At 41.0% G+C, this 27,111-nt stretch overlaps 2 protein-coding genes across 3 annotated transcripts; one reads left to right on the forward strand and one right to left on the reverse strand.

The window, feature by feature from the left end:
- Positions 1-3,835: 3,835 nt before the first annotated feature.
- CUNH17orf67 (chromosome unknown C17orf67 homolog) lies at positions 3,836-11,152 on the reverse strand. Its single transcript, XM_071451259.1, has 4 exons — positions 9,428-11,152; positions 8,627-8,727; positions 5,310-5,449; positions 3,836-4,302 (listed from the first exon to the last, which is right to left on the reverse strand). Exons 1-3 carry the CDS (start codon positions 9,480-9,482, stop codon positions 5,333-5,335), a joined length of 273 nt encoding a protein of 90 aa, XP_071307360.1. The 5' UTR covers positions 9,483-11,152; the 3' UTR covers positions 3,836-4,302; positions 5,310-5,332.
- Positions 11,153-11,245: 93 nt separating this feature from the next.
- Positions 11,246-26,876, forward strand: DGKE (diacylglycerol kinase epsilon). Of its 2 annotated transcripts, XR_011683041.1 has the most exons (12): positions 11,246-12,111; positions 13,683-13,842; positions 14,329-14,448; positions 15,410-15,553; positions 17,296-17,453; positions 17,744-17,795; positions 17,944-18,057; positions 18,563-18,634; positions 19,143-19,270; positions 20,160-20,271; positions 20,430-20,516; positions 20,796-20,907. XR_011683041.1 is itself a non-coding variant. In XM_071451256.1 (11 exons), the coding sequence occupies exons 1-11, from the start codon at positions 11,666-11,668 to the stop codon at positions 20,952-20,954; spliced, it is 1,665 nt and encodes a 554-aa protein (XP_071307357.1). In that variant the 5' UTR covers positions 11,248-11,665; the 3' UTR covers positions 20,955-26,876. The 2 variants fall into 2 exon arrangements, 1 of the variants encoding a protein (XP_071307357.1); XM_071451256.1 differs by lacking the exon at positions 20,430-20,516 and having other exon boundaries at positions 11,248-12,111; positions 20,796-26,876.
- Positions 26,877-27,111: the final 235 nt, after the last annotated feature.

Below are 27,111 nucleotides of genomic sequence, written 5' to 3' on the forward strand. Positions count from 1 at the left end.
TAGGAGACAGATCACTCAGCATTTCTAATCACACATCAGAAATCTCAAGACACATAGTTCTCACAAGATTTTCTACTCTTTGTAGACCATAAAAGGCTCAGATAACCTTCTAAAATCCACTCTGATCTCTTTAGTCATTAAAAAATAGGTTCTCACTGAGAATCTAAAGTAGGCTCCTACTGCAGTGATCACATTCAATCAATCCAATTTCACTCCACTGCTTCAGAAATTATTTATGCATTCATTCACTGGGAGCAATAGAAGTCTTCATTCAAAACAATATTCTGACAATTGAAACAGAAAAAAAAAAAAAGAAAAAAAAAGCCCTGGAGTACTGCAGGGAAACATTTCCAACATTTCCATACACATTATATCATCATTTCAGATGGTTCTAGGCATTTTCTTTATAACTCTTTTTCATATTCATGTTTCAGTAATGTTCCAGAGCAGCTGTCCTGTCATTGTGAGTGGGAGAATGTGCTCACCTGCTCAGCCTCCCTGAGAAGCAGACAAAGACTGAATCATCTAAACTGCAAATTGTTAGATTTAGTTTTGCATTTTTCATTACCTTCATCACTGTGAAAGTGAATTTCAAATAAAGCAAGGGACTGACTTGCTTTCAGGGAGCTTTCTGGAAATTCCTGTCTTGGTAAATAAGAACTTCTGGTGCATGTTTTCCTGCAAGGTAAGTCTGGTAGAAAGAGCCAATTAGTTGAACTGCCAAAGTGCTTAGTGGCATTAGTGTAACTACTTCATGTCCTATTTATCTGTCTGTGATAAAATCTTTTGGCCTTGCTGAAAAAGTTGATGCTTTCAAAAATCCCAGCCTTTGCCTTTTTTCAATGAATTCTTGTGTATTTAAAATTAGAGCAGATGTTATGTATCTGCTTTTTATAGAGAGACACTACATTTCTGGCCCTGGGCACAGTCTGCCTTTTCAGTACACTTTGTACAGCACCTAACAGATAGCTCCCTATGCTGCTAAAGATAATAAATGTAGGAAGATAATGTCATGCCTTGAAGAGTGATGCTTTTACCAATTGATCAGTCTGCAGCTTAATTTGGGGAAAGTGAACATGGATGAAATTATCTACTCTGAGAGGGAACAGCTTCTGCAAATACACAAAATCTGTTAGCAAAAATTTTCTCTGTGTGGATGGCAGGCAGTAAAAACCCACAAACCACTACAATGTGCTTGTAGGAACTTTCAACCATTTCTTTCTGGCATAATGAAGCAGAACCACACCTACACCCACACTCAGAGCAGCCTGCAACCCAGAGGGGAAAATCAGCCATTTGCTGAAGGTCTTTATTTTATGGGATAGAGGTGACTTTTGATTTTGATCCATTGAGCTGGGCGTTTTAAGAAAAGGAGTGAAAAACAAGCAGCAGGATGAGGGGATGTGGTGCTCTCAGTGGGCTGGATCCTGGTTGAGTGCAGAAACAGTGGCATCTAGTGGGCAGCTGCTCAGCTCGGGAAAGGCACTGGGTGTAAAACAGGTCCATGACTGGAGCTTATGATCGTGTTTATCATGGATGGAAGATTTTCCCAGGTCTGTTTTAATCCCTCTCTTTAAAAGCATTTGGAAAACAACTATTTGTCCAGCTTTCCCACCTTGAGTATTCACCTTTCAGAATGCTTGTTCTTCTGCTTTGCAGGCATGTAGGAAAGTCCAGCATTTTCCCCCAAGATTTTAGACATGGAGAAAAACAAACCTGCAACTAATCCTTGAACACACTTGGTCTACTTCAGCTATAGAGAGGAATTCAAGCACAGCAGAGCTTTGAAGGAAAGATCTGTGTAGAGGAAGAGAAAAAAAAACCCTGAAGGACTCTGAAAAAAAGCTTAATTACATAATTCTGTAGCTATAACTAAGTATAATTATGCAGTGTTTTCTTTTTATGCTAATCATCTATAAGTTTTTTCACTGCTGAGTCACAATAAATGCTTGAGCTAATTTATTTATACCTGATCCTAAGATCCTGTTCTCTTGTTAGTTCACTGGATTCTGTGTAAAACACTGTGTATATTTTATAGACATACAGAAACACACAATAAGCAGGATGAGGGGTTGCTGCACCATGGCAATAGTTAAAAGCAGTCATATGCCTTCACTCTCTCTTCAGCTTTCAGTGTTTGCCAGTGATGAGCAAACTTATGAAAGTCTGCTGTGCTGTGCTGGCCTCCTCTTCTCTGGCTGCCTCTCCCATAGGCTGGAGGGTGTTTCTGTGTTTACTTGCAAAATTAATTTGTATGAAGGGATGACTTGGCTTCTTAAATCTGGCAGAAGAGATGAATGTCTTAAAAAGCAGTAACTTGGCTATGTTCTTCGTGATCACAGGATTCCAGGGGCACTCTTAGGCTTTAGTCTAGGTTTCTTTTATTGTTTTTAACTTCAACATTTTTAGTTCATTCTCCTTTCCTTCATACTTTTTTTCTCCCTTTATTCCCTATGTTTCAAACTTTCCTATATGGTGTCTGCTGCTTTTCTTGCCTTGAGGCACCAGGAGGTTCTTCAGTGGTCAGTTCCAGCCCAGGACAGAGGTGTAGATTGTAGAGAGATGGGTTTGGTTTGAACATGAGTGCAAATATGAGTTGGCTCCTTTTGCTATCAGCCTGACACCAGCATGGGCTAAAGGCTCTCAGCACGACACCATCATTCCTTCCCTTGTGAAGTGGGAGAGAATGTGGATCAGTGATCAGGAAGTACTTCACTTCTCTATGTTTCTAGTTTTCTCCTTGTTAATTAGATTTAATAATACTTTACTTTTGGTTGGAGGTCCCTACATGAGACCCTTTGGCCCTCATGTGGAAAAGCAAACTGCAAAGCAATGAACAATATTCCACATTTGCCTTAGGATTAGCTCAGTGTTACTGAGAAGAACTGAGCAGAACCTTCTGCTCAACCTTCCTGGTCACCTTCAAAATGACTGAGTACAACTAGGTGGGAGTTCTTTCATTTCAAAGAAGTACTTGAAAAACTACTTTCACAGGGTGACAGTTGACATAATTGTCATTAAATGAATTTTTCACTGTGCAAATAAAATAGAGCCAGGATTTCACCTAGTGACTTTAACTCAAAGAGATATGCAAATTTAGATCTCTGTATTGAGAGAGTTATGAATGAAGCACACAATAGCAGCCTGATTATACTTTTTCACACTCCCAGATTTAATCTATGATTTATCTTGGCACTAGGGGAAGGCAAGCCTTTGATGCTTTGAGATTTAAATTATTTCCTTGGAGTCATCTAGGAGAGCTGTTTTACTGGAAGAAAAGTGTACCAGAAAAACTGTTGATCTAGTCCAGCCTGTCAAGAGCTCTGTAGCACTAATTACCTTATAGCTATTCATTAAATTGTGTTTTATTTTGCTCCCAGTCCTCAGGCTTCAAGTGTGACTGCAGTGAGGAGCTCTGAAAGTTACTTTGCTCCATTTGTAACTAATTCTGTTGCCATTACAGATCACAGCAGTCATTTAAGAGCCATCAAGCAATTTTTTATGTTGTTTTGCAGGTATCATATGTTTCCCATCTGACTGTACAAGATATTCTTTTCCAAGAAAAAAGACTTCTATATAACTTATAAGTTATAAAGGCACACAGGCAGGAAAGGGCTGGCTGGATTGATTTGCCCCTCCTGGCAGAATTACAAGGGAAAAGGATAATTGTGCAAAGAAACTACACAATTGTTAGTCTGCACCATTGGGCTTCCCAGCTGCTGGTCCTACAAAGTCCTCTGATGTTGCCTTAGTACTTCACAAAACTGAGCCTCACTTCCAGTGAGTTTTGTGAGAATATAGTATGGGAGACTAAGGGAACAAAATCATCTGCAAATGAAATTTGAGTAAAGCTTTTATTATGAGACAATACATGAAATACTCATCAGGCAGTAGGAAATAGTGTTACATAAATGTTGTGTCTTCATGAAATATTGTTATTTAACCTAGAAAACTGTAATTAAAGATTTCCTCCAAAGCCCAGAAAGCTGGCCTTCTCTTCATGTTGCTATTCTGCAATTTTCTCTTGACCTCTCCCTCCAAGTTCCTTTTGCTTCAGACAGTCTAAACCTGTGCCCTTGCTAATAAGTTGCTCATACCTCAGAAACTGTGGAAACCCTCAATTCAGTTATTCATGCATGCAATCATTGCTGGTAGAAAATACATGGTGGTCCAGGCCACTCAGAGCTGGAAGTTCTGCTGTACCACGAGGATTGCAGAGAGGTTCTGCTCTACAGGGAGCACATGGAGCCAATGCAGGAATAAACTTGTCCTCTTTAATTGTGTATAAATCCATGTGGAGATCTGCAGAAAAAAGAACCCAGAATATCAAAATCCATGCTGACATGGGCCATACCAATGACATCTTAAGGACCTCAAATAATATAAACACTTTTCTAACATTAATTCTGCACAGTGGCCTGGGAGCAGCTGTTGGGAAGAATTCCTGTAGCTAAAGTGAGCCAGCTTTCAACTGTGTCTCAGCTGGAAGATTTTTTTTAAAACTGCCAACTTACCTCCTAAGGCTGAAGTTTGGGAATGTTATGTTTTCATTTTAAATGAGTTTCAGATCTTTGTCTCATTGTGGATTAACAGAGCCCCACTGAAGTCTACCACAATGTCCCAATTTTTAAAGGTATTCAGAGATGTACAAATAGATAAAAGAATTTTAAGCAGATGAACTTTCTATCTTTTGAAACAGATCAGCTGTGGCAGATACCATCTCTGTATTCTACTGCTTAAAACTTTTGAAATATGAAGCTAAATCTGCACCTCTTACATTAAAAAGTTAACTGGGAGCGATATAGCTCCACTTTTATACTGATGATTCAAACTTATCTCAGTTGACAAATTTCATGTCTGTTTAAGAAACCTCCTTGCAAGTCAGACTGCATCCTGAATATCTCCAGGACGACAAGTGAGTTTAATCCTGCCCCAGTCCCACTGAGAGCTAAGTGAACAAGTACGAGACTTAAACACAACAGTTGGAAAAAGAACACAGGCAGACAGGAGGGAAACAGGAGCAATCTGAAGCCACATTAATGAGAATGTTCTGCAGTCACCAGCTTACACCCACATAGCAGAGAAATGCATAACCAGAGTTTTATTAACAGAACAGAGTGACAGATTTGATGCCTGGGACACTTCTGTTCCCTGCCCCTGCTCAGCTGCCCAACACCTTTCAGCACAAGGTGCTTCCCCCAGCCTTTGGTTATTCCCCTCTCTCCCAATGTTTGGCTCTGCCTTTCATTATGGAGAAAAAAAGATGCACTGTAGAAGATATATATATATAAATATATATGTATATATACCAGTTGCAGGGTAGGCAATCCCATTAGATTGGGTGCACCAGATCCCTGTTGCAGTGTGGGAGGCAATGAGGATTCAGCCAATGTTCAAGAAATTGCTCTTCTGATCTCTGCTCCAAGCGCTGGAGGTGAAGCATATACTCCTATTTAAATAAAAGCAAAAGTAATTTAATTGTGTCATCACCCAATTCTAATGTCAGGCCAGGGACCCAGGATAATTTCACAGCTGATGGAAGAGCCATTAATTTATCCCTTAAAATAATCAAATATAGTGAAATGTGTTGCTGGTCAGCTTGCCCCAGCCTAGCAATATTTAGTGAATGACTTCATCTGCAGAACAGCAAAGGTGTTGAGCAAGAATTATACAACAATATTCATAAATTAGGAATTCTGTATACACATTTCTTATTTGCATATCAACACAGGAGCCTTTGTTGGGCCTGAGGGTACAAAGGATTCTCACAAACAGATTTGTTATAGCCCCTTTTGAAAACTGGTTCCTGCTGCTTAAAGAACATTAACCCCTTGCAGGATCATGTGGCAGGACTGAAGGGTTCTAGTAGGTAGCACACACTACCTACACATTTCCCAAGCCACAAGTTATTCTAGTGCTGCAGCTGGTTTATTTCCATTACTCTAAACATTTACAAATCTAAAAATAGTTGCAGCAATCAAATTTAAGCTCTTATCTATGCCAAATCTATATCTTATAAAGTTACAATGGCTTTATCAAACCCCATTTGTAATTCCTACAACAAAATCATTCTGGCTTTATTTTAAGCACAGGTTGTTCAATACCTTTTGTGCTCATAATATCAAAACAAGTTAAAATGTTTATATTTATTTTATTTATCACCAGTGCTGACTGGTGATAAATAAAATAATGTGAATTTTCTACACTAATTTATAGAGAGAGGCTTTGGTCTTAGCAGAAAATGTATTGAAATAAAGCAGGCTGTGTACCAAAAGCTTGACCTCCATCAGGGACAAAATTTACTTTTAAAAAGTCCCAGTCCCAGTGGCTCATAAGCTCTGTGAACACCAGATGCATTCATTGAAAATGATCCCCCATTGCTTTGCAGAGTGGGCACTGTTGGAATGGAAGCTGTAGCCTAAAGCCTTTGCACTGGCCAAGTGTTCCAGCATCAGGATCCTGCCTTTCACTGGGCTTCCTCTGCTCACAGCACCAGAGCCTTGGCACAGATCTCAGGGCAGAGATGCCTTAGGAACCGGCAGGGAACACAGCTGTGTGACTGACAGGATGCCACACTGTCAGAAGCAGCATCTCTGTCAAATTAAGTCTAAAACGTGCTGATAGCATAAATTACATTTTCTTTTAATAATCAAACAGGGCTGATCTTTCTGTCTGTAGCTGAACAGGTTCCTGACTCAAGTAGCACTGTGGAAGTCAAAGAGTGTCACAAAGAATTGCAAATTACATTCCCCAGCTCAGCATGATCTGGCCCAGTACAAACAGCTTTTGCTTACAACAGATGAACAGAGGTGGGTTCATCCCAGCATTCATTTCATTCTGCTACAAAGCATCCATACAAAATCAGTTTTTCTCCTTGAGTCCATGTGCACAAGCTGTGCCCAGGGATGCAGCAGCCATGCACCTTCATTCACATGGAAAATCTCCACATTCCACAGGGCAATGAGGGCTGGTTTTTTATCAGGAGTTTTTTCCTTTTCTACTGAAAACCTTGACATTTAGAAAGCAAAACAAATACTCTTATGTTTGGATTTTCTTACAGAGGGTCAGCTTTGCTTTCTAGACGAAAAACAAAAGAAAATAAATAAAAGAAGGTTGGAAATTCTCAGAAAGTGTCTGCTCCTAATCGTGGTAGGACAGAAAATGTCAAGGACAGAGCAGCAGAGTCAGAAATCCAACATTTCTTTAGCCCTGAATCCCTCCTCTCCCTACACAGAGTCATAGAATTCATAAGGATCACCACATCCAACTCCCTGCTCCTCACAGGACCAGCTAAAACTAAACCACAGATTAAAAGTTGCATGCATGCATGTAGCTTCTTGCCATACAGGAATTACCTCAATCCAACTGTTCTGCTGCTTCATTTATTCTGTATTCAACATTGTTATATTTACCACATAACCTTAATCATGGTGGTATATTAAGCATAAGCCCAGATGGGAGCTGTATTCCTGCTCATTTGCAAAAACTACAAGGCTTATTTAACAACTTAGAAACCAACCCAGTCCTGAGTGTTGTGGGCAGCAGTGCAGCCTTCTGGTTTTTGGCTGTGTTGTGCAATTTTCAGTGTACAGGGTTGTCAACAAGCATGAAGCAATATCTGGGACAGCTTTGGTTTGTTGTGTGTTCACCCAGTGTTGGGCAGGTGGATTCTTTTTGGCTGGTGTACATTACCCACTGGAAAGGGAAAAAACCAGAAGCTGTTTCTACAATCCTGCAAGGCACATAGTGCTCCTCATGTCCTGTGGAGTCCAGAAGTGTTCAGCACCTTGCTAAACTGAGCCCCCCGTGCTCCTCACGTGCACAATCCCCTGTGTGCTCCTGGCTTCTGTGGCTTTGCCTCTCCAGAACCATGTGATTTTAGCTCAGTTTATTTACTTTGGAAAGAAATAGGCAGTAGTTTTAAAATACCTTAAGTACCCTTGATGAGTGCAGGATTATGTGTTAGGTCTTGTCAAAGCAAGGAAAACAGAAGGCTCTTTAATTCTGTTACTTTTTCTTTTGTTGTAATAGGGTTTAGAAAGAAAGAAATGTAGATATTGCATGCAAGCCCAAAACAGTTGCATTAAGCCAGCAATGAAAAACTCTTCCAATATAATAAAAAACATCCTATCTGTAGCATCCATAAATAAGTCAATGAAAGAAAGTGATTTTTAAAGCTGGTTGAGAACTACCTCAGCCTCCACACTGACCACTGACACCTCCATCTCCTCTCTGCCTGCAGTGCAGAATGTACTGTAAGCAGAAGACCTTTCCTCTTACTTACTTCAGGCACAAGCTGATGAAATCCACATCTCTATAAATTAAAAGCCTTTTTCTTCTCAAAAATTTGATTGGTATTTTTGAACCATGATAAATAATCTCCTCATTTTGCAAGTGAACATTTCCTGAGCCATACTCAGCACTTACAGAATGTTTTTAACTGTAATTGAAAGAATTTAAAGGTTTTTTTAATATTTCATGGAAGAACTCAGCTGCTTTGAAGGGTGATATACATAACATAATGCCTGGAAGCAACAGAAATTTAATACTAAGCTCAAACGGTTTGGGGGTTTTGGTGTTGGGTTTTTTCAGTTAATGCAATTTAAGAGTAAATAACATAAATCACCCTCATTGGTTCATCAGGGAAACCAGCTTTTCTTGGTCTCTCTTCACGACGAGTCCTCAGCATCTGTTTGGCATCTTTTTCAGACAAAATTGGTGAAGTGTCTAAAGGCACACAGAACAGCAGAAATTAATTCTGAAATTATCAAAAAGTTAGTATTTTATCTATCAGTTGTGAAATAAAATGTCCCCAAACCTGATTTTTTTTCTATAAACAAAGTGTTCTTTCATTACAGCCCCTTCCCAGGGGATATTTCATTCCAAGAGATAGGAGTGGAATTTTAAACCATTTTTATACTTGTGTTTTCTCTTGTCCTACTAGTATGACGCAAAGGCCACATATTCACATGGTACTATAAAATGAGCAAATACAACAGCACCATCAAACCACTGGCATTAGTTGCTCTTACAACTCTTGGTTCTTTTCTGTGTTGCTTTATAGGATTTTTTTCAAAGTAATGAGTTAGATACATTGCAAAGAAGAGATTGCATTGAACATTTCACTTGCAGGACCTTTGTAAAATAATATTAAAATAGTAAGCAAGTAAAACTAAAACTTTGGGGTTTATAACAAATGACTACAGTGTGGTAATGCAGAGAGTTAAATATCAAATACAAAATCATGATTGTTAAAAATCAAATCATGGAAACCTGCAATATAAAAATATAAAAATGGTTGAGTGTTAAAATTAAATATATTAAAATATATGAAAAATTAATACTAAAATAGAAGGTTGACAAACTAATACTACTTATATGCTCTGCAGCTCTACACATATACAGGTTTGTTGATATAAACTCCTACCTGTAACAGTGGTCAGCAGGACCAAAAAGGAGACCAACACAAGAAACTTCTTCATTTTGATTCTGCTTTCTCTCAGTCTCTTCCAAAATGAGCAACCCTGACCGAGGCATCCTCCTATTTGAAGGAGCTACGTCAGACCCAAATGTTTGTTTGTGTTTTAATTTCAGTGATAGTACGATTCTGAGGACATCTGGTCTGAAGGTTTGAATTAGTCTATTATCTGCTCACACATTCTCTGCATAACTCTTTTTCCTGAGGGAAAGAAAATAGAAGGCCTTTTTTTCCACCTCAGGCTTCAGAGCTACACTGGATATTTTAAATAAACTTGTGAAAATAAAGTCTATCCCCTTATATTTAGCATGGCAAGCAAAGGTTTTTGGTGCCCAAGGTAAACTATTGTTTTTTAAAAGAAACAACTGCCCAGTACTGTTAATCTCAGAGGCAGCTGCAAAGGGGCCCCTTTCTCAAAGATTGTCTCTAACTTTGCTCCAGCAGAGAAGTACTTACTAATGGGGTTTAACTCTAGCAAAGCCAAATTATGACTGCTGAGAAAGACAGCAGAGTTTTCTATCAAATTAAGAGAACCAATAGAAATGAAAACCCACATAATTCTCCTCCTTTCAGGACAAGTTAGCAGAAAACAGGATTATAAAGCATATTAAGCATAGTGTTAAGTAAGGATGTAGGTTAGCAAATGTCACTGCAAACAGGTAGTTTTGGCTTTGAGAAATGTCTAGAGCTATTCTGGGCAGTGCCATGCTGAACACGTGGTACCAGCATCACCAATTTGTAGGGCATGAAATGCATCCCTTCAACTATAACATATAAAATAGATACTTTGAGTTCATCATTGGTCTTACATGAGGGAAGTGAGGAATTTCCCTGAAAATCTGAGTGTTGCCCAACTGTGCAGTATGTGCATTTTTCGGTGTTTTTTTAAAGATACCAAGACCCTAGAATCCAATCAATTTTGTATATGCTGTATGAATTTACATCATTGCTCACGATACTGTTTTGAAAGTGCAAAAACCTGTAGGTTCTAATGGCAGCCACTATTTTTAGAATTGCTCCAGGGAAACAAACATGTAATGACAGAATGAAATTATGAGGGGAAGGCATTTATGGTCGGGCAATAAAGCACAACCGTGGGACGGACAAATACAGCACGAAGGCACAACTTTGGGGGACCTCACTGCTGAACCTGAAATGTTGTAGTGAGGTGGGGATTGGGCTTTTCTGCTGGGCCGACTGAGGACCAGGGGAAATGGCCTCAATCTGAGACGGGGGAGATTCAGATTGAAGATTATCATCGTTTGGATTATCATCATCATCGTGGTCAGGCTTTGGGAAGGGCTGCCCAGGGAGGTGGCAGAGTCCCCATCGCTGGAGCTGCTCAGGAGGATCTGGACCTGGCGTGGGTGCTGTGGTTTAGTGTTACAGTGGCAGTGCCGGTCGGACCGGGTGACAGTAAAGGCCTCTTCCAACTCTGATGACTCCACCATTCTAGGGCAGAACGAAATTATGAGGGAAAACATTTATGGTTGGGCAATACAGGCACAAACACGGCGGTCACTCCGCCCCAAACCAGCGCGGCCTTCGCCTCGGGTCTGGGCCCGGCGAACTGGAGCTAGAGCCGGAGCCGGAGCCGGAGCCGAAACCGGAGCCGGAGCCGGAGCCGGAGCGGAGCCGCTCGGCCAGGCACTGTCGCGGCCGCTGAGCGCCGCTGGCGACATCCCTGCTGTCGCGACAGACGGAGGGCGGGCGGCGCCCGTGTCCTGGCAACGGCCCCGGGCCGTTTCCGCTTCCGCCGCCCCGCGCATCCCGCGGCGCCGCTCCGAGCCCGCCGAGCGCCCCGGCCCCGGCTCCGCCGGCAGCTCCCGGGCGGGCCGAGGGCCGGAGCTCGCTGTCCGCTCCGCCCCCTGTGTCCCGCGGAGGAGTCCGGGGCAGCGGCGAGGGGCGGCCGGGGCCGTGCGTTCGCGCCCTGCCGGCGCCGGGGACAGCGGCAGGAGGAGCCCGGGGACGGCCGGCGCTGCGCAAGGCCCGGGCGGGCGGCGGAGGAGCCCCGGCCGGAACGCTGCCGTCGGCCCGATGCGGCGCAGGTCGGTGCCGAGCCCTGAGGAGGGATTGGAACATGGTGCGTGAAGCTGCGCCCTGGCTCCCTGAGCGAAGGGGCCGTTCCGGGGCTCGCCCCGCCGCCTGCCCGGGAGGTGCGAGGGGTTAGGCCGGGGAGGCGCAGGGATGGAGGGCTCGGGCGATGCCTCCCCCGCCGGGGCCGACTGGCGCCTGGTCCTGTGGACCCTGTGCTCCGTGCTGCTGCCCGTGCTCATCACGGCGTGGTGCAGCTTCCAGCGGTCGCGGCGGCAGCTGCTGATCCGGGACATCTTCCGCAAGAGCAAGCACGACTGGCACTACACGGACCTGTTCGGGTCGCCCTCGTACTGCTGCGTGTGCGCCCAGCACATCCTGCGCGGTGCCTTCTGCAGCTGCTGCGGGCTGCGCGTCTGCGAGCCCTGCCTGAAGAAGGCGGACCGGCGCTTCCTCTGCAAGGAGATCATGATGAGGGGCACCGCCGGAGCCCCCAGCTCCATGCCGCACCACTGGATCAGGGGCAATGTCCCTCTCTGCAGCTGCTGCATGGTCTGCAAACAACAGTGCGGCACACAGCCCAAGCTCTGCGACTACAGGTACTGCAAGGCGGTCTGACAGTGTAGGAGCACTGCAGTGCCATGTCAGTGTTGTGTTTTCTACAGGGTTGTTGGGAGACCACACCCCAAAAGAGATCCTGCAGTAGTCAGATAAGATACTGTTAAAAAAAAAACAGCGTCAAATAACCTAAAATTAAAATAGATGCTTGTGAGTCATAGATTAAGAGTGTGGTGTTGTATCTCATATCCACTCGTTCTCTTAATTGCATTACTCCAGCTTGATGTGCAGGCTGCTGTATAATTACATACAAGAGCCTCTCAGTGTCCAAGGGAGTTTGTATTTATGGGGATGATATTAGGAAGTTTCTAATAAATTTGTTGGTTGTACAGTGGACAGCCTGAGAAGTTTGACTGGCACAGCTCACAGTTCAAAGAACCAAAGTGTGCATCTCAAAATTGGCATCTGCTCAGTGTAAGTAGAGCAAACAATGTTCTGTAGAGGTTTCAGGTTCATTTTTAAGGATGCTCAAAAAAGCTAAAGAGAAGTATTATAAGCTACTGCAATATATTGATAAAGATTGTGTTAAGAGTATTTTAAAAATACAATGAACCATTAAATGGACTTGCATTGTCATTAGTAAGGTTGCTTGCAAAGTTGTCAGTGCCAAAATGCAATGAAAGGTGCCCTGGTGTGTTACTTCAGCCTACTCAGAGGATCTTTTCAGCCTAGATTCTGCCAGCTTTTGCTTTGCTTCTATGTGATACTGTCAAACTGCTTGGGAAGTAAGCAGAATTACAGAGAAAAAGAGGAGATTATCAGAAACAAAACCTTGAGAGTGTGTGTAGGAGAGGGAAGGGCAGGAATTTGGAGGCAAATGGGAAAGGAAGGAAGAAGAGGAAAAGAGAGTCAGAGCATAGGCCAAGTGTCATTGATACTCTAGTTGTGTGTTGGATTAGTCAGGAGGACTCCAAAAATAGCTTTCCCAGCTGCTTAAATCAAGGCTTTGGATGTAGTAAATGAGGATTAACATTCTGCAGAGGCTGGAAGTGGATATTGCAGTATTTCCTCTTGTTCTAGTCTTGTTTTCCAGGACAGCTTTTAGAATAGGTCATAAATCAAAGCAGTTTTGCATAACTAAATCCCATCAGCCTTGTACAGTTCTGTGTAACCTTTTAGGTTTCAGGTTTGAAGGGGTATTATCAATCTCAAGGAATGCATTCATTCATTACTTGTCTCACTGTATTGAATTGAGCTCCAGTATTTTATCTGTGCTCTCTAAGATGCTGAGGGGTTCAGGTTCTTTTACAGGCTTTCAGTGTAACTGTTAATAGCACAAACAGGAGCATATTTATGGCACCTATTTTTTTAATTAAAAACAACTGAATTAATTTAAAACTGTTGGATTTTTTTCCCAGCAGAATTCAAATGCTTTCCTAGACCTGCAAGCACATGTAATTTTCTATAGCCAATACATAAGCTTCCAGGGAATGAAAATATTACTTATAATGGTGCACGTGAGCATAAATATTTTGATAAAAGTCTAAAATAAATGAGCAAAATCAATGTGCCTGTTTGAAGATTGTTTTCATGTGTTTTGGTCTCTTTTCAGGTGTTTGTGGTGTCAGTACACTGTGCATGATGAATGCATGGTGGATTGTTTGAGGACTGAGAATTGTACATTTGGAGAATTCAAAGACTTAATTATTCCACCCTACTATTTGTCTGCAATCAACCAGATGCGTAAAGAGAAAAGAACCAACTATGAAAAGGTAATGGCCTGCTGCTTCTTGGGTTTAGAATATACCAAAAAAACAACCAAATTAACCCACACACAGACCTTGAAATTTGAACTCAATACATTGTGACAGTAGCAACTGTCATGTAAATGTTTCAATATCTGTTAAGTACTTGCTGTGTTAATTCAGAGGTGTTTGTTATTTTACTAACGTGGTTGTTGAAATACAAGCAGATGTGGATTTGTCTACCTTACTTCCTTGAACTTTTGTGAGTTTTTTACTGCTTTGTTCATAGCATTCATTTGTGAGCATTTTACTGCTTTGTTCATAGCATTCATTGTCCTGAGCACTGCAGAATCTTCAGCCTTGATGTATCAGAAGTATTTGTGTTTTGTCTACTTCAGACTAACTGGTGACTTTCTCATTTCAGCCCTTGCAGGGGATGGGGCTCGGAGCAAGGCTGTAAACATTTTCAAATGTGCAGTATTTGTGTGACTGACTGGTTTTTACCTTTTGCAGGTGGTCCCTTACTGCAGTAAACACTGGATGCCAGTAATGGTGCTGGCCAATACTCGCAGTGGAAACAACATGGGTGAAATATTTCTAGGAGAATTTAAAATGCTGCTGAACCCCGTTCAGGTATTTACAGTGCAAAGCCACCATAACAAAACCAAGGTTTAGATCAGAATAGGTATCATCTTGTTTATACAATGGCAATAGGGTCATGTGGAAGATCAGTAAAGGAAACAAATTCATGCAGTTTGTTCTTTTAGCAAGGAAGAGCTTCACAGAGAGCAACAAAATGTGCAGAGGCTTCTCCCAGCCCCAAGTTTGTTAGGATTCTAATACCAGTCCATTTTTTTTGCTTATGGTAATGCATGCAGTAATTCAGTCAGAATTACTGCATGTATTACCATATTACCAATTCAGTGGTACCAAAAGTGTACCACTTTTGAAACAGTGTACACTTTTTAGAAAATGAACCATTTAAATCTTCTTTATATAGAAAACCTGTATTTGAATCTTCACTTTATGTGTGGAAATGTCAGTCTTGACAGTTTTGCTTTGTGTAGTTGCTTTCCCCTTAAAATCCCCTGGGATGGCTCAGGATGTTGCATAAGGCAGGCAGTTGTTCTTGGATTTCCTGGCTGCACCTTAATACTCTTCCTTTGAAGTTCAAAACCCAGCTGTAAAATACAGCCCAAGAGAAATCACTGTGTTTTTGTTTCCAATGCATCCCAATAAGGCTTTAAAGAATAAACCTCTTTGTGTGCTGAGTATTTTAAAATTACTTTTATCTGAAGTCTTTCATCTTTACAGAATTCATCTTCATGCTTCAAGATGCAGACTTTTCCAAGGGTTCTGTCAGCTCAGTTTATCAATGCCATTTAATCCTAGGGAGGCAGCTGGTGCTCTGTTGTGAATTTGGGAAACAAATCCTGCTCATGAACGTCAAGACAACTCATTTGCTAATGTAATATTGCAAATGGAGAATATTTGTTTTGCATTAGAGTTAACTTCTTGAAGTCATTTATCTGTGAGGCAAATCCTGAGTCCTGTTCTGTGAACCTACAGAATTCCTTATTTTCCTTTTTTCTAGGTTTTTGATCTCAGCAAAATTGCACCTGCTAAAGCTCTCCAGCTCTGCACTTGGCTGCCTTGCAATGCTGTCAGGGTTCTGGTCTGTGGTGGGGATGGCACAGTGGGCTGGGTCCTGGATGCAATTGATGAAATGAAGATAAAGGTATTGTGTTTTAAATTAAAAGGTGAAATGAGTTTTGATATTGCTAAAGTTCTACCTCTCATCTCTTACCTGCATTTATTGCTTTCATCTTCCTGCATAGGCTTACAGAGGAGTATTTGCATAATTGCTTATTCATATTGGGAAAGGGTGTGGGAAATGCATCTTGTTATTCCTTGTAGTTCAGGGAAATATGAACACTTTAGATTTTAAATTATATTGATAGTAGTTCTTTTCTGCAAAACATGGAGAGAACAAGCTGCTGGATATTTTCTGCATTGTTATTTCCTCTTTGTCTGAACAGATTTATATTGTCATAAATGGTATTGCTGATATTGGCTGGTGTGCTCTGACTGCTCCCTTCTCCCAGCACACTCAATCTTTTATAATAACCTCATCATTTTGCCAGCTATTCTGGTTATGTTGCCAGTGCATGAGTGAGTGCAGTCATTTGCTTCTGCTCCTTGTCATATGTTCTGAAGAGTCTGTCTGTCTGCAGCTTTGCCTATTAGCTGCAAGTAGAGGAGAAAAAAACAAACTCTGTTTACTGTGGATTTGAAATGGAAGATACTCTTGTTTATGGGATGCTCCTAAGAACTCCTGAGAAAATTAAGAATGTAAAATAATTTTAATAAGCTTTAGTGCTTTACCTAATAAACTTTTTCTCTAGTGCTGAAAGAGAAAAAGTTTTTATATCAAAGTTTTTTACTGCAGCTTTCTTGTTAATACATAAAATGTTGTAGCTGAAGGCCATTATTACAACTTCATGCATAGTCCAACAACCTCTTTGAGAATTATTGTGTGCTGATAAAGTAGAAATAAAGTAACTCTTAAGGTTAATGAATATGAGTATATGGTTGTGTGGTCCTGGGCACTTGATATATTGTCCCTCAGTGCTGATATAGTTGATGAAATCTGTGTTTTTCTTTGTCCTGTTCAAATTGAGTCATTGGTATTAGGTAAACTGTAGAGGTTTATCAGCAAAACCTTTTTCTTATCAGCAGTAGGTTATTTGCTCCCTTCATTTATCTTGACTCTCAAATACAGGTTGATACCTGGCTGATAACCTTTCTGGATAAAACAGTAACCAAAGTGCCAGTTTACTACAAGTGCTTTTCACAGCTGAATTGCAAAGGCCATAGTACAGCTGAAATAATTGTTCACCCTTCTGTGGTCAGGAGAGCCAAGGCCTTTGCTAAGGTGGCTGTTCTGAACAGCTCCTGTCACTGTGCTCTGCAGAGCTGATCTTCACCTGCTCCATCTGTGGGTGACAGCCTGGAACTGAGACACTGACTGTGCTCCTTTGAGTGTCTGTGTTTCTCTGTGTGGTTGAACACTGGTACTCTGTGCATCTGTTGTTTAGACCTAACCTCACTCAGTCTTGTAGGAGCATTTTGGTGTCTTGTTGCAGTTCACAGCCACGTATGTTACATCTCTCAGTGTTCATGTCACTTCCTAGATCCAAAGCATCATTCCTGGGAAGGAATACTCTGCTCAGTATTCATAATGTGTTGTTCCCATATTGTGTTTGTATCTCTTTCCTTCTCACAATGGTTTAACATTTCCTTCCTTTACCTTATGTCTGGGTAAGTAGCTCAATGTGCCACCTGCTCTGCCAGCCCCAGAGCTCTGCTCTGTGGAACAGGCTGCTGGGAAGGTGAATTGATCTAATCTGAGCATTGGGGATGGAAGGGAGACAATGAGTGCTGAAGCAGGAGCTAATCTGCAGTGGTTTTGTGTCCTAGGGGCAAGAACGATATATTCCACAAGTGGCAGTTTTACCTCTGGGAACAGGGAATGACCTGTCTAATACACTGGGCTGGGGTGCAGGTTATGCTGGAGAAGTCCCTGTAGAGCAGATCTTACGAAATGTCATGGAGGCAGATGGAGTCAAACTAGACAGGTAAGGAACAGTGAAAAGATAAAATGTACAGAACCAAACACTGCTGTAGCTCTACTGATGCTCCATTGCAGCAGTTTCTTTACATAAACACAAGTATTGCCAGAAGGAGCTACAACCTAACTGAGGTCTGAATTTAGTCTTTCAGTTGTTCTACAGGGTTTAACTCTTTATTAATTTAACTAAATGCGAGTGTTTTCCCTTAATCCCAGTATAGATAAGAGATTCCTAACTACAGCTTTGATACTGAGGACTGTCTGTCTCAAGTCTAAGTACCAACTGTTGTTTTTCAGATGGAAAGTTCAAGTAACAAACAAAGGATACTACAACTTAAGGAAACCAAAGGTATTGTTTGCAAGTATAATATGATTTCTGTTAAATACTGTATGTTGTCATTTTTTTGTTGTTTTTATCAACTTCCCATTAAGCACTCTGAATTTTAAACCCTAATAATGATTTTTAACAAGGCATAATTGGAAGTTCTGTCTTACAGGTATTCACAATGAACAACTACTTCTCTGTAGGACCTGATGCTCTTATGGCTTTGAATTTCCATGCCCATCGTGAGAAAACTCCCTCTCTGTTTTCCAGCAGAATCATCAATAAGGTGTGTTTGCTAAAGGGACATTTCCTCCTTGGAGTTGTTGGTTTGACTTCAGGCTATTTTTAGGTTCACATTCCTTTACCACTACATCTTTCTTGCCATTTTAAGAGTTTGAATTAACTTTTCTTAGGGAAAGGGATTCCATGGGTAAAACATGTTGGCAAGCCCACTCATGAGTGTTCTGCCTTGCCTCTGCTTGCTTACAAAATTTGCTGTTTGCTCAGTTTTTGCTCAGAATTTCTCATTTGCTTTGAAACCTCATAAATTAAGTGTTTATTCCCTTTTCATGTGGAAATCTAGTTTCTTATGCAAGTTGTAGCTCATCTCATGAGGAAGGTCTAGTTCAAGGATGTGCAAATATATTATGTGTATGTTTTAAATAAGGTTTGCACAGCCATAACTATACATAAATATTTCAAATAGTCTTCCTATGTATTATCTTTTTCTAACGATATTTTCTTTTCTCCCTGTTTTGTTTGGTTTTTTGGTTTTGTTTTGTTTTTTGTAGGCTGTTTATTTTTTTTATGGAACCAAAGACTGCTTAGTACAAGAATGTAAAGATCTTAACAAAAAGGTTGAGGTAAGTTTTTTAACTTGCTTATTCTCTGGACAGTCAGTGAAGTGTGAAAACTTATCTTGTGAAAAAAAAGGAGAGAAGCTTTGCTCTTACCATATTTGCACTTAATGATATTTGTGTGAGGGTGGCTATGGCCTTGGAGTATTTTTGTGTTCCTTTGCTATCTGCAGCTTACTTCATGGAATTCATGTCTTTGGGCTTACTGCAAATTCCTGACTTTTTTCCTGGCCTTGACTCAGTTCTTTGAGTGCAAGCACTGATATTCAGCTGTAATTTGCCATAGCACTAGAGGCTTACATAAGCAAGAGTTCCTTTTTTTCTTTTCTCTACTAATAGAAATTTACTATCTGATTTCTTAATTATTTTTTTTAAATATGGAAAGAAAACACATTTTCTTGGTGCAGGGCCAATTTTTCTTTAACTGGAAACCTATTAAATGCATAAAGTGAGTAAGTTCTATTGAAGTACTGAATTTGATCCACAGTAATTAACTTCTGCTTGTCTTTTAAAGCTAGAGTTGGATGGTGAGAGGATTGAGTTGCCCAATTTGGAAGGCATCATTGTGCTGAATATTGGATACTGGGGAGGTGGCTGCAGGCTCTGGGAAGGAATGGGGGATGAACCTTATCCTTTGGCAAGGTACAGAGGGCATTTTTTGCTTTGTTTTTTCCTTTAACAGTTCTTGCAGTATAAGAAATTCCCTCAGCAGACTGTGCTTTAGTAGCCAGGCTTGTCTGCAGGCTGCAAGGGTTCCTTGGGACAGGCTATCTCACATTTGTTTATTTTCCTTGAATTGGAGACTTAGGGGGTTTTAAGACTATCTCAAAATGTCTGGCATGACAGACAGCAGAAGCATTGGAGAGAGAGGCTATTAACAATAAAGTGAGCCTTCAAAAAGTAGAAGATAGATCCATTTCAGAATCTAAGATACCACATCTCATTAGAGGTTAAAATGGAAAGTAAAAACAAAACATGTCCAAAATTTTGACTCCCGTGTTGGGAGCAATACCAAAGAGAAAAAAAATTCAAACATTAATTATTCCCTGTTGTGACTTCATTCTTCAGAAGGCATTTATATAAATATACCCATAGTTTTGTTACAAGGCTTACAATCCTGAATTTTTAAAAAATACTTGGGCAAGGTCCTTTACCCAGATCTAGAAATTTAAGCCATTAAAAGATTTTTCTTTTAATGGATATCTGAGTGAAAAGACAGAAAATTGTACAAGTTTATGGAAGACAAATCCACTGTGAGCCTTAAATGTGCACAATAAGCTGTGGAAAGTCAAACATCCATGATTTCCAGAGGCCAGCTCGGGTGTGCTGACTGGTGAATTAGCTCCATAGCTGTTTGATGGCTTTCTTTGCTGCTCAGTGGGATTTGTGCTCCAGCACAAAATCATAAATGTATTGGTAGCACAACATTTGTCTTCTCTCTGGGAATAGCAGTAAGAGGACGTAATATTTGGGCATATGTGCTGGAGCTCATCAGCATCACTGAAAGAAGTCTCATTTTTTTATTTCATAGACATGATGATGGACTTCTGGAAGTTGTTGGTGTTCATGGTTCTTTCCACTGTGCCCAGATCCAGGTGAAACTGGCAAATCCTGTTCGCCTAGGGCAGGCACACACAGTGAGGGTAAGTGCTGCTTAGGCACCTCTTCTCCTAAATTTTTTTTAATACACAATACAGAATCTCAAGCACTCAACTGCTTGAATCAGATCTGAAGTTGCAGTTTGCAGTTGAGATGGATATTTCTCTTGCTTAGTAAAAATTTATTATGTCATAATACAAAGACCTTTGTCGCTGTGGTTGGTGGCCTGTGAGTGCCACCTACAGTTTCTCACTGGCCAGGCTGTGAATGTGTATTGCAGTTGTAAAAGGTGATTTCAGCCCCTTTGAACTGCTGTGGTTGTGTTGCTGTGTTTGGTGGCAGCTGTGGTTGTGTTGCTGTGTTTGGTGGCAGTTGTTCTGATTGCTGTGGTTGTGTTGCTGTGTTTGGTGGCAGCTGTGGTTGTGTTGCTGTGTTTGATGGCAGTTGTTCTGATTGCTGTGGATGTGTTGCTGTGTTTGATGGCAGTTGTTCTGATTGCTGTGGATGTGTTGCTGTGTTTGGTGGCAGCTGTTTTGATTGCTGTGGTTGTGTTGTTGTTTGGTACCAGCTGATCCTGAAGAGCTCCAAGATGCCGATGCAGGTGGATGGGGAGCCCTGGGCACAGGGGCCCTGCACTGTCACCATCACTCACAAGACCCATGCTCTGATGTTGTACCACTCTGGGGAGCAGACAGATGATGATGATGCCTCCAGCCTGTCAGAGTGACACCAGGGCAGGGAGCAGCTGGATCGAGACCTGGAGATTTTGTGGAATTGGGATTTGACGTGCGGCAGCGAGGAACTTCAGCTCATTAAAACACCGATGTCTGATCTGGACTGAGGTTTATCAACTAAGGTTCATACCTGTGAATGAACTAGAGCTGAGGAAAAAGCCATGCTTCTGCACTCATGGAAACTTTCACAGCTGAATTATCACAACTGGTTTGCTTTTAGCTTGGTGGGGATGCCCTCCAGCCTTTCCAGCTGTGGCATGCTCCTCTCATGGCTGGAAAGGGATGGATGCTGCAGCCCTTCCTTGCTGTGCAGTCAGGTCTCTGCACATACACAGCACGGTGTTTCAGAGAGATGTTTCATACCCTTGGAAAGGGGAACAGCTGGGGGTTTGACCTGCTTCCACCTGCCCCAGAGCAGAAAACCAGACCAAGCAGAATATGGGTTGATGTTCTGACAGCAGCCTGCTCCTGGCTGCCATCTCTGCTTGGGAGCAAGAGCAGTAACTCTGTGCACCTGCTCATGCAGTGCATTTCTGATAAGCTTCACTGGGAGAGCAGAGGATCTGGGAGCTCTGGGGAAGGTACTCAGCAAGAAAATTGCTTTTGGACCAAAGGTTTCTGGAAATGTTACTTAGGAAATGTCTTTTTTCAGTGGCTTTGTAAGCCAAAGAGTACCCTGAGGTCTTGAGTCCCCAACATACAATTCAAAATACTTGTACCATGAATTGCACTGAATGATCCTGTGACTTGACTTTGCTTCAGTTCAGTGAGAGACTAATTCTAGTTTTTGCAAATAGCAACATCATAGTTTTTGGGCAGGCTTTTTGGAGGAAAACTTGGACAAAGGAGCATCTTTTTTAGCTGTTTAGAGAGAAGGGTTTTAAAGAAATTACGATGATTGTCAAATGTGGGGTATTTTTTAAAAACTGGTTGAAGAAGGTGGCTCATAATTACCTGAGAATGACCAGTAGTAAGTCAGTCTGTTAACTTCCAATTGTAAGTGTGGAGGTTGAGAGCTAAGTTTGCAGAGGTGACTTTCATGTGTAGGATTTGATTGTGGAAAAAAGCATGGAAGCATTTGTTTTCTGACTGGCTCTTAGGTGGTAAGAGATGCCTTGTTGGTTACCCTCATTTCCCTTCTGGATATAAAGTGGGGGAAAAGATGAGTGGTTGATCCTGGTAGTGGAGGCTCAGAACACCTACAAGAGTACACAGGGACTGTCAGGCATGTCTGAAGCTTCTCAGGTTAAAAGCTTCTCAGGTGAAAACATCTTCATGGTTAACAAAAGTAAAAGATCTTATTCCTGTTCTTTTTGTTGTAAGAATTTTAAGCCTGCAGCAAGTAAGAACTGAGTTGAGGTTTAAAATATCTCACTGAGTAAATTCAGTTTAGTTACTGAAGATGCTCTTCCAAGCAGGAAGAGAATTTATCCTGTGTAAGCCAAGATTATAAGAAGGTGAAGGCTTTGGTCTGAACTTTGAATGTTGCTGCTTTTGTCATGATCCCCCAGTTTTTAATTTTTTTTCTTTATGCTGACTGAAAATGAGACCATTGGGTAGAGTAGGCTGTGTTTCTAGGTTTTTTAAAATGAAACCATTTTTCAAAAACCTGTAAAATGATGTTTGCATTAACAGTGAATGATCTATTTATATTTTAAAATAATTTATTGAAACTTGGCAAAGTCAGTATTTTTAAAACCTTCAACTGTAATCCTCTTTGGAAAGCATTTTTAACTTGATGGTATTCCTTGTAGAAAGTGTATGTACTAGAACTTCAATACTACTGATTCTCAGTGAATTTATAGCAGTCTGAAAATGTGATTAGAGTGTAATGAACTGTAAAGCAGAAGCCATTTGTAAATTCCATATTCATTAGCCTTACATGCATAACTTTAATTATTTTATTGTATGTAAATATAGATGAAAAATAATAGTAAAATATATGTAAAAAGTGTTTAAAATATCCTAAGTATGCTATGCTAGATGAATCCATTACCTTGGGTTTTTTTAGTTTTGAGCTTTAATTTGTATTAGCTTCAAAAATCTTACCAGTTAAGTTATTATTTTTTTAATTACTTGTAACCATCAGCACCCTAAAAGTATTTAAGTTCTATGCTGTAGTTCTTATGTAACTGTTGTTTACAAACAAATGAGGAATCTGTGGAAAAGCAGGGTATGTGCTCTAAAAAGCAGTATTTGAAATATCACCACTGGCTACTTTAAACTGTACATAATGCAGTTTAGATTTCCCTGAAGTTGATCAGATGATTATTCAAATTGGTTTGAATAATCAATTTGAATAATATTGGTTTGTAGCCCAAGAACCTTGAACTGTTGAAAAACTTCACTCTTTTGACTCCTGACATCTAGAAAAGAAATAATTGATGCCAAGGTTGGAAGTCTCCCTGTGTTCCCACAGGTGAATGGGCTTCTCCACCTGTGCCCCAGTGGGGCTGTTTGTGTCCCTCCCACTGCAGCTTGCCATGAGTCCAGCCCAACATGTGTGAAACCCTCTGGGAGAGGTAAATCCATCATTCCTGCTGGAGAAACAAAGTGAAAGCAGCATCTAACTGGGTGCTTGTTTGGGACAACCCCTGCTAAATGGTCTTGGTTTTGGAGGTGAAGAAGTTTATGTCTCACCAATGGACTGTAAGTGATGATGGCAGCAAATGTGGCCCTGGGGAAGCCTCCTGTGAAATTGTACTTATGTTTAGAGAACATTATGTAAGGCTGAAGTGTCCATTGTGACTCTGTAGCTGTCATTTATGTGGCAAAAAAAGGTCTTGTAAAACCTTTATATAGTTAGCCCTGGAGTCTGTGGGAAGCCTTGCTGTTTCCAGCTGTTTTTTGGTTTCAATGTTTCCTCCTTTCTGGTGTGTTGCAAATTGGGTTAAAGCCTGTTTGGAATGACTTTGATGGAGCTGTTTCCAGTTTTAGCCCCAGTTTGGCCTCAGCAATGGGCTCCCAGATTGTCTGGCAGCAGGAATGGACTTGGCTGATTTGTACCAGAGCTGGAGCTGCCCAGTGTGCATTGTCAATGTAAAGTGCTCCATGCTTTTTAAATGTTGTAGGTGCATAGAGCACCATTTCAAGCAGCTCCTCCATCCAAGGAGTTACTCCTTGTAGGTTGGAGCCCTGGAAATCCCCACACTATTCTCTCTCTGGGAGAGGGGACTCTGCAGCTGGAGCTCCTGTCCTGCACTGAAGAGTTTCCCCTTACCCTGTTAATCATAAACATTGGGAAAATAGAGAAAACAATATTTCAAAAAGCCAAATAACAAACTGTTTCTTCTGCCAGTCTGTATATTATTGCTTTGTGTAAAATGTACAGGGTAAACAGTAACACTGATTGTCAAGCACTTCAAAGTGAGTTCACGAAGTTTATTTTTAAATTGTATTGCTGCATCCAGTAGGAAGTTTGGTCAGTTTCTGATAATTTTCTTTAATATAGGTTCTCTGTCCTGTGACAGGCAATAGAAAAAGCATAAATCTGCATGGAGAGCCTTTCTGTAGGTCAGCTCCTTGCCTGGCTCACAGTTCACAGTTCACTCATGTTGAGAGGATGTGCTGGGTATTTTTATGTGCACAGAACCTCCTGTCAAAGGCTTTGTCAGACAGGAAAATTGGAATGGCTTCACACAGCTGTTCTTGGCCCAGTGACCCACCTGGCTGGCTTTTCCAGTCACCATCACCACCAGGACTCCAAAGGTTCCCCAATACCCCTGGCCTGTATTGAAAGTACAATCTTTGTTCTCATTGCTGCTGGGGAGGAACATCCCTTTTCTCCACAGGTTCTGAGAACTGATCCTTAAAGGGTTTGGTTTCAGTCTGGCCAATTCCTTCTGGTTCTGTGCTACATTGCACTGAAGCTTTTACAGTGTGTGCTACTGTATCTCACTGGTTAAATAAAAAGCTCTGCACCTTTAGCTGTGATCAGCACAATAGCATCAGTGTTAGAGTAGTTACTGGTTTTTACCTGGCAACAAATGCTTTTGGTAGAGCAGCACTGTAACCCAGTTAGTGTCTGGGGAAGAGCAGGACACTTAAAAATCTGCATATGTTCGAACTGTACTGACTACTAGCAGTTTTATTCCTTTTGGAAAATAAAAAAAAAAAAAAAAGTCTTCAGTTGGAATTAAATTAGACTGTCTTCAAAAATACGAGGATGTAACTGATTCTTTTGAATGTCAACCACTTAATTTAAAATGCTGGTTTCTTCTGAGAAATGAGAGGTACTTCTTGAACACAGGGTGAGACAGCAGAGACCACTTCTTCCTGTGGTAATTAAGTGAATGGAGAGAATTTACACATTCTTTATTTCAGCAGTGTTGAAGCCAAGTTCTAAAGCACGATTTTATCATCTAAAAGCGCTGAATACCCAATTCAGGCTTTGGGCATCTCAGGGAGATACTTCAAGCTGGAATAAAGCCACATGCCTTGACTAAACCTAGTTATGTTGTGCAGACTGACCTTGGCTAAGGATCTGGCCCTTAACTGTTCAAAAGTATGAATGTGCTCAAAACTGTACTCTAATACTGCCCTGTGTCCTGTGCTGTGTGCCCCTGATGCTGTATGTAATTAATTCTTTGCATTGTTTAATTTGCAACTTGTTTGTAGGTTTCAGCATAAAAATTGTATGTGAGTTTATTGCATTCTGTACCTTCAAGGTTTACATCCTTCAAAAGCCATTTTGTCTGCTACAAACTGCTGTAATCCTTTGAATACCTCCAGCCATCTCCTCTTTCTAGGATTTTTGTAGTTAAACAGAATGGATTTTTATTTTTGTAGCTTGTAACTTCAGTATGTATAGTAGTTGTTTAGTAAGTAGTGATCAGAATACTGTAAAATGTTGCTTTTAAGAGCTGTATCTTTTAATTAGTAATTACTCCTCACAAGAAAATGTCAGCATGTTAACAGTTTAAAAAATATATATACTTTAGCTACACATGCTGTGATGCTGCCACATGGGATTTATATTGAATGTTTGTCTATATGTTCTAAAGTGGCACTAAACAAGGAAAATATGAGCCTCAAGTGCAAGAAATAGCTCACAAAATAGAATTCATAACATTTTAGGCAGTTTTCAAGTGAGAAAGGTGTCAGTTGGGATTCAGTATTTTTTATTTCCCACAGAGCAGTAAGGAGTGATCAGTGGACTCTTGGCAGATCAGTTGTTTCCCTGTGGTGTAGTTTGAGATGTGTATTTAGTGCCCAAACGTGAGCAGACACTGACTCCACCATTCCTGCCCCTCAGAGAGCAAAACCCCAGAGCAACCCCACAGCTCGCAGCTGTACAGGATGTAAGGTCTTGCTTGCCATGAAAAAAACTGTTAGCATGATCTTGGACCTCCAGAATAAAAGTTTAAATCAAAATTTGCAAATTTTTCCTTGCCATCAAGCCATGTTTTCAAACCTCAGACTGGTTTTCCTTTGGTTTTGAAGAGAGGCAGGCTGAAATGGAAGGGTAAGGAGGTAATCCTGTAAAAGTCGTTGTTAGAAAAGCAGAGATGTCTAGTTTTATTTGCTGCAGAAGCACAGTGAGTGTGCTTTTGTCTCATACAAATTTGTCATGGTTGGTGCAGTGGTTACATGGGCACAATGTGTGATTTGGGCCAGGTTCTGCCTGAGATGCTGCAGCTTCAGTGGAGCCCCAGAACTGCCCCTCTGTGGTTACTGCACATTAACACGGGGAAACTGAGAGCTTCAGTTGGTTGTACCATGGCCTCTCTCTGTGACTTACACTCCATAAAATTCTCTATACAGAAACATCTGCTCCATATTCTTCATAATTTGTAAATACAGATTTTTCCCAGCACTGGCTCTGTTACTGAATTTCCTAATGCATCTGTTTGTCTCGTTATTTGTACTGTATTTCTCTGTAGATTTAAGGGCGTGGATTAAAGTATTTAAACTCAGCTTTTCCTTTTCCTCGCTATGCATAAAAATAAATGTGAGTCTTCAACTGTGCAACAGCCCTGGGATGAGGATTACTGCCTGACTCTGGGAGGGCTGCAGCTGGATGAGCTTAGGTATTTTGAGAACTAAGTTGTATTTTGTTGAACTCTGTGGCCGTGCTACTGCCCGAAATTCCTGCTGCAAAATTTGAGTCTCTCAAACCTCAATATATGGGAAAAATTCTAGACAGCATGG

This window comes from Agelaius tricolor, unplaced genomic scaffold, assembly GCF_023055355.1.
Source record: "Agelaius tricolor isolate 1412-34295 unplaced genomic scaffold, bAgeTri1.0.p SCAF_32, whole genome shotgun sequence".
In the NCBI taxonomy this organism is placed as follows: Eukaryota; Metazoa; Chordata; class Aves; order Passeriformes; family Icteridae; genus Agelaius; species Agelaius tricolor.

What these genes read in the sequence shown, in the direction of transcription:
- CUNH17orf67 (XM_071451259.1), bottom strand. Translation starts at nt 9,482, where the DNA reads ATGAAGAAGTTTCTTGTGTTGGTCTCCTTTTTGGTCCTGCTGACCACT. An exon ending in CCTGCTGACCACTGTTACAG is followed by an intron (nt 8,728 to 9,427) that starts GTAGGAGTTTAT and finishes GTGTGCCTTTAG; the next exon opens with ACACTTCACCAATTTTGTCT. An exon ending in TCCCTGATGAACCAATGAGG is followed by an intron (nt 5,450 to 8,626) that starts GTGATTTATGTT and finishes TTATTTAAATAG; the next exon opens with GAGTATATGCTTCACCTCCA.
- DGKE (XM_071451256.1), top strand. Translation starts at nt 11,666, where the DNA reads ATGGAGGGCTCGGGCGATGCCTCCCCCGCCGGGGCCGACTGGCGCCTG. An exon ending in AAAGAACCAACTATGAAAAG is followed by an intron (nt 13,843 to 14,328) that starts GTAATGGCCTGC and finishes TACCTTTTGCAG; the next exon opens with GTGGTCCCTTACTGCAGTAA. An exon ending in GATGGAGTCAAACTAGACAG is followed by an intron (nt 17,454 to 17,743) that starts GTAAGGAACAGT and finishes GTTGTTTTTCAG; the next exon opens with ATGGAAAGTTCAAGTAACAA.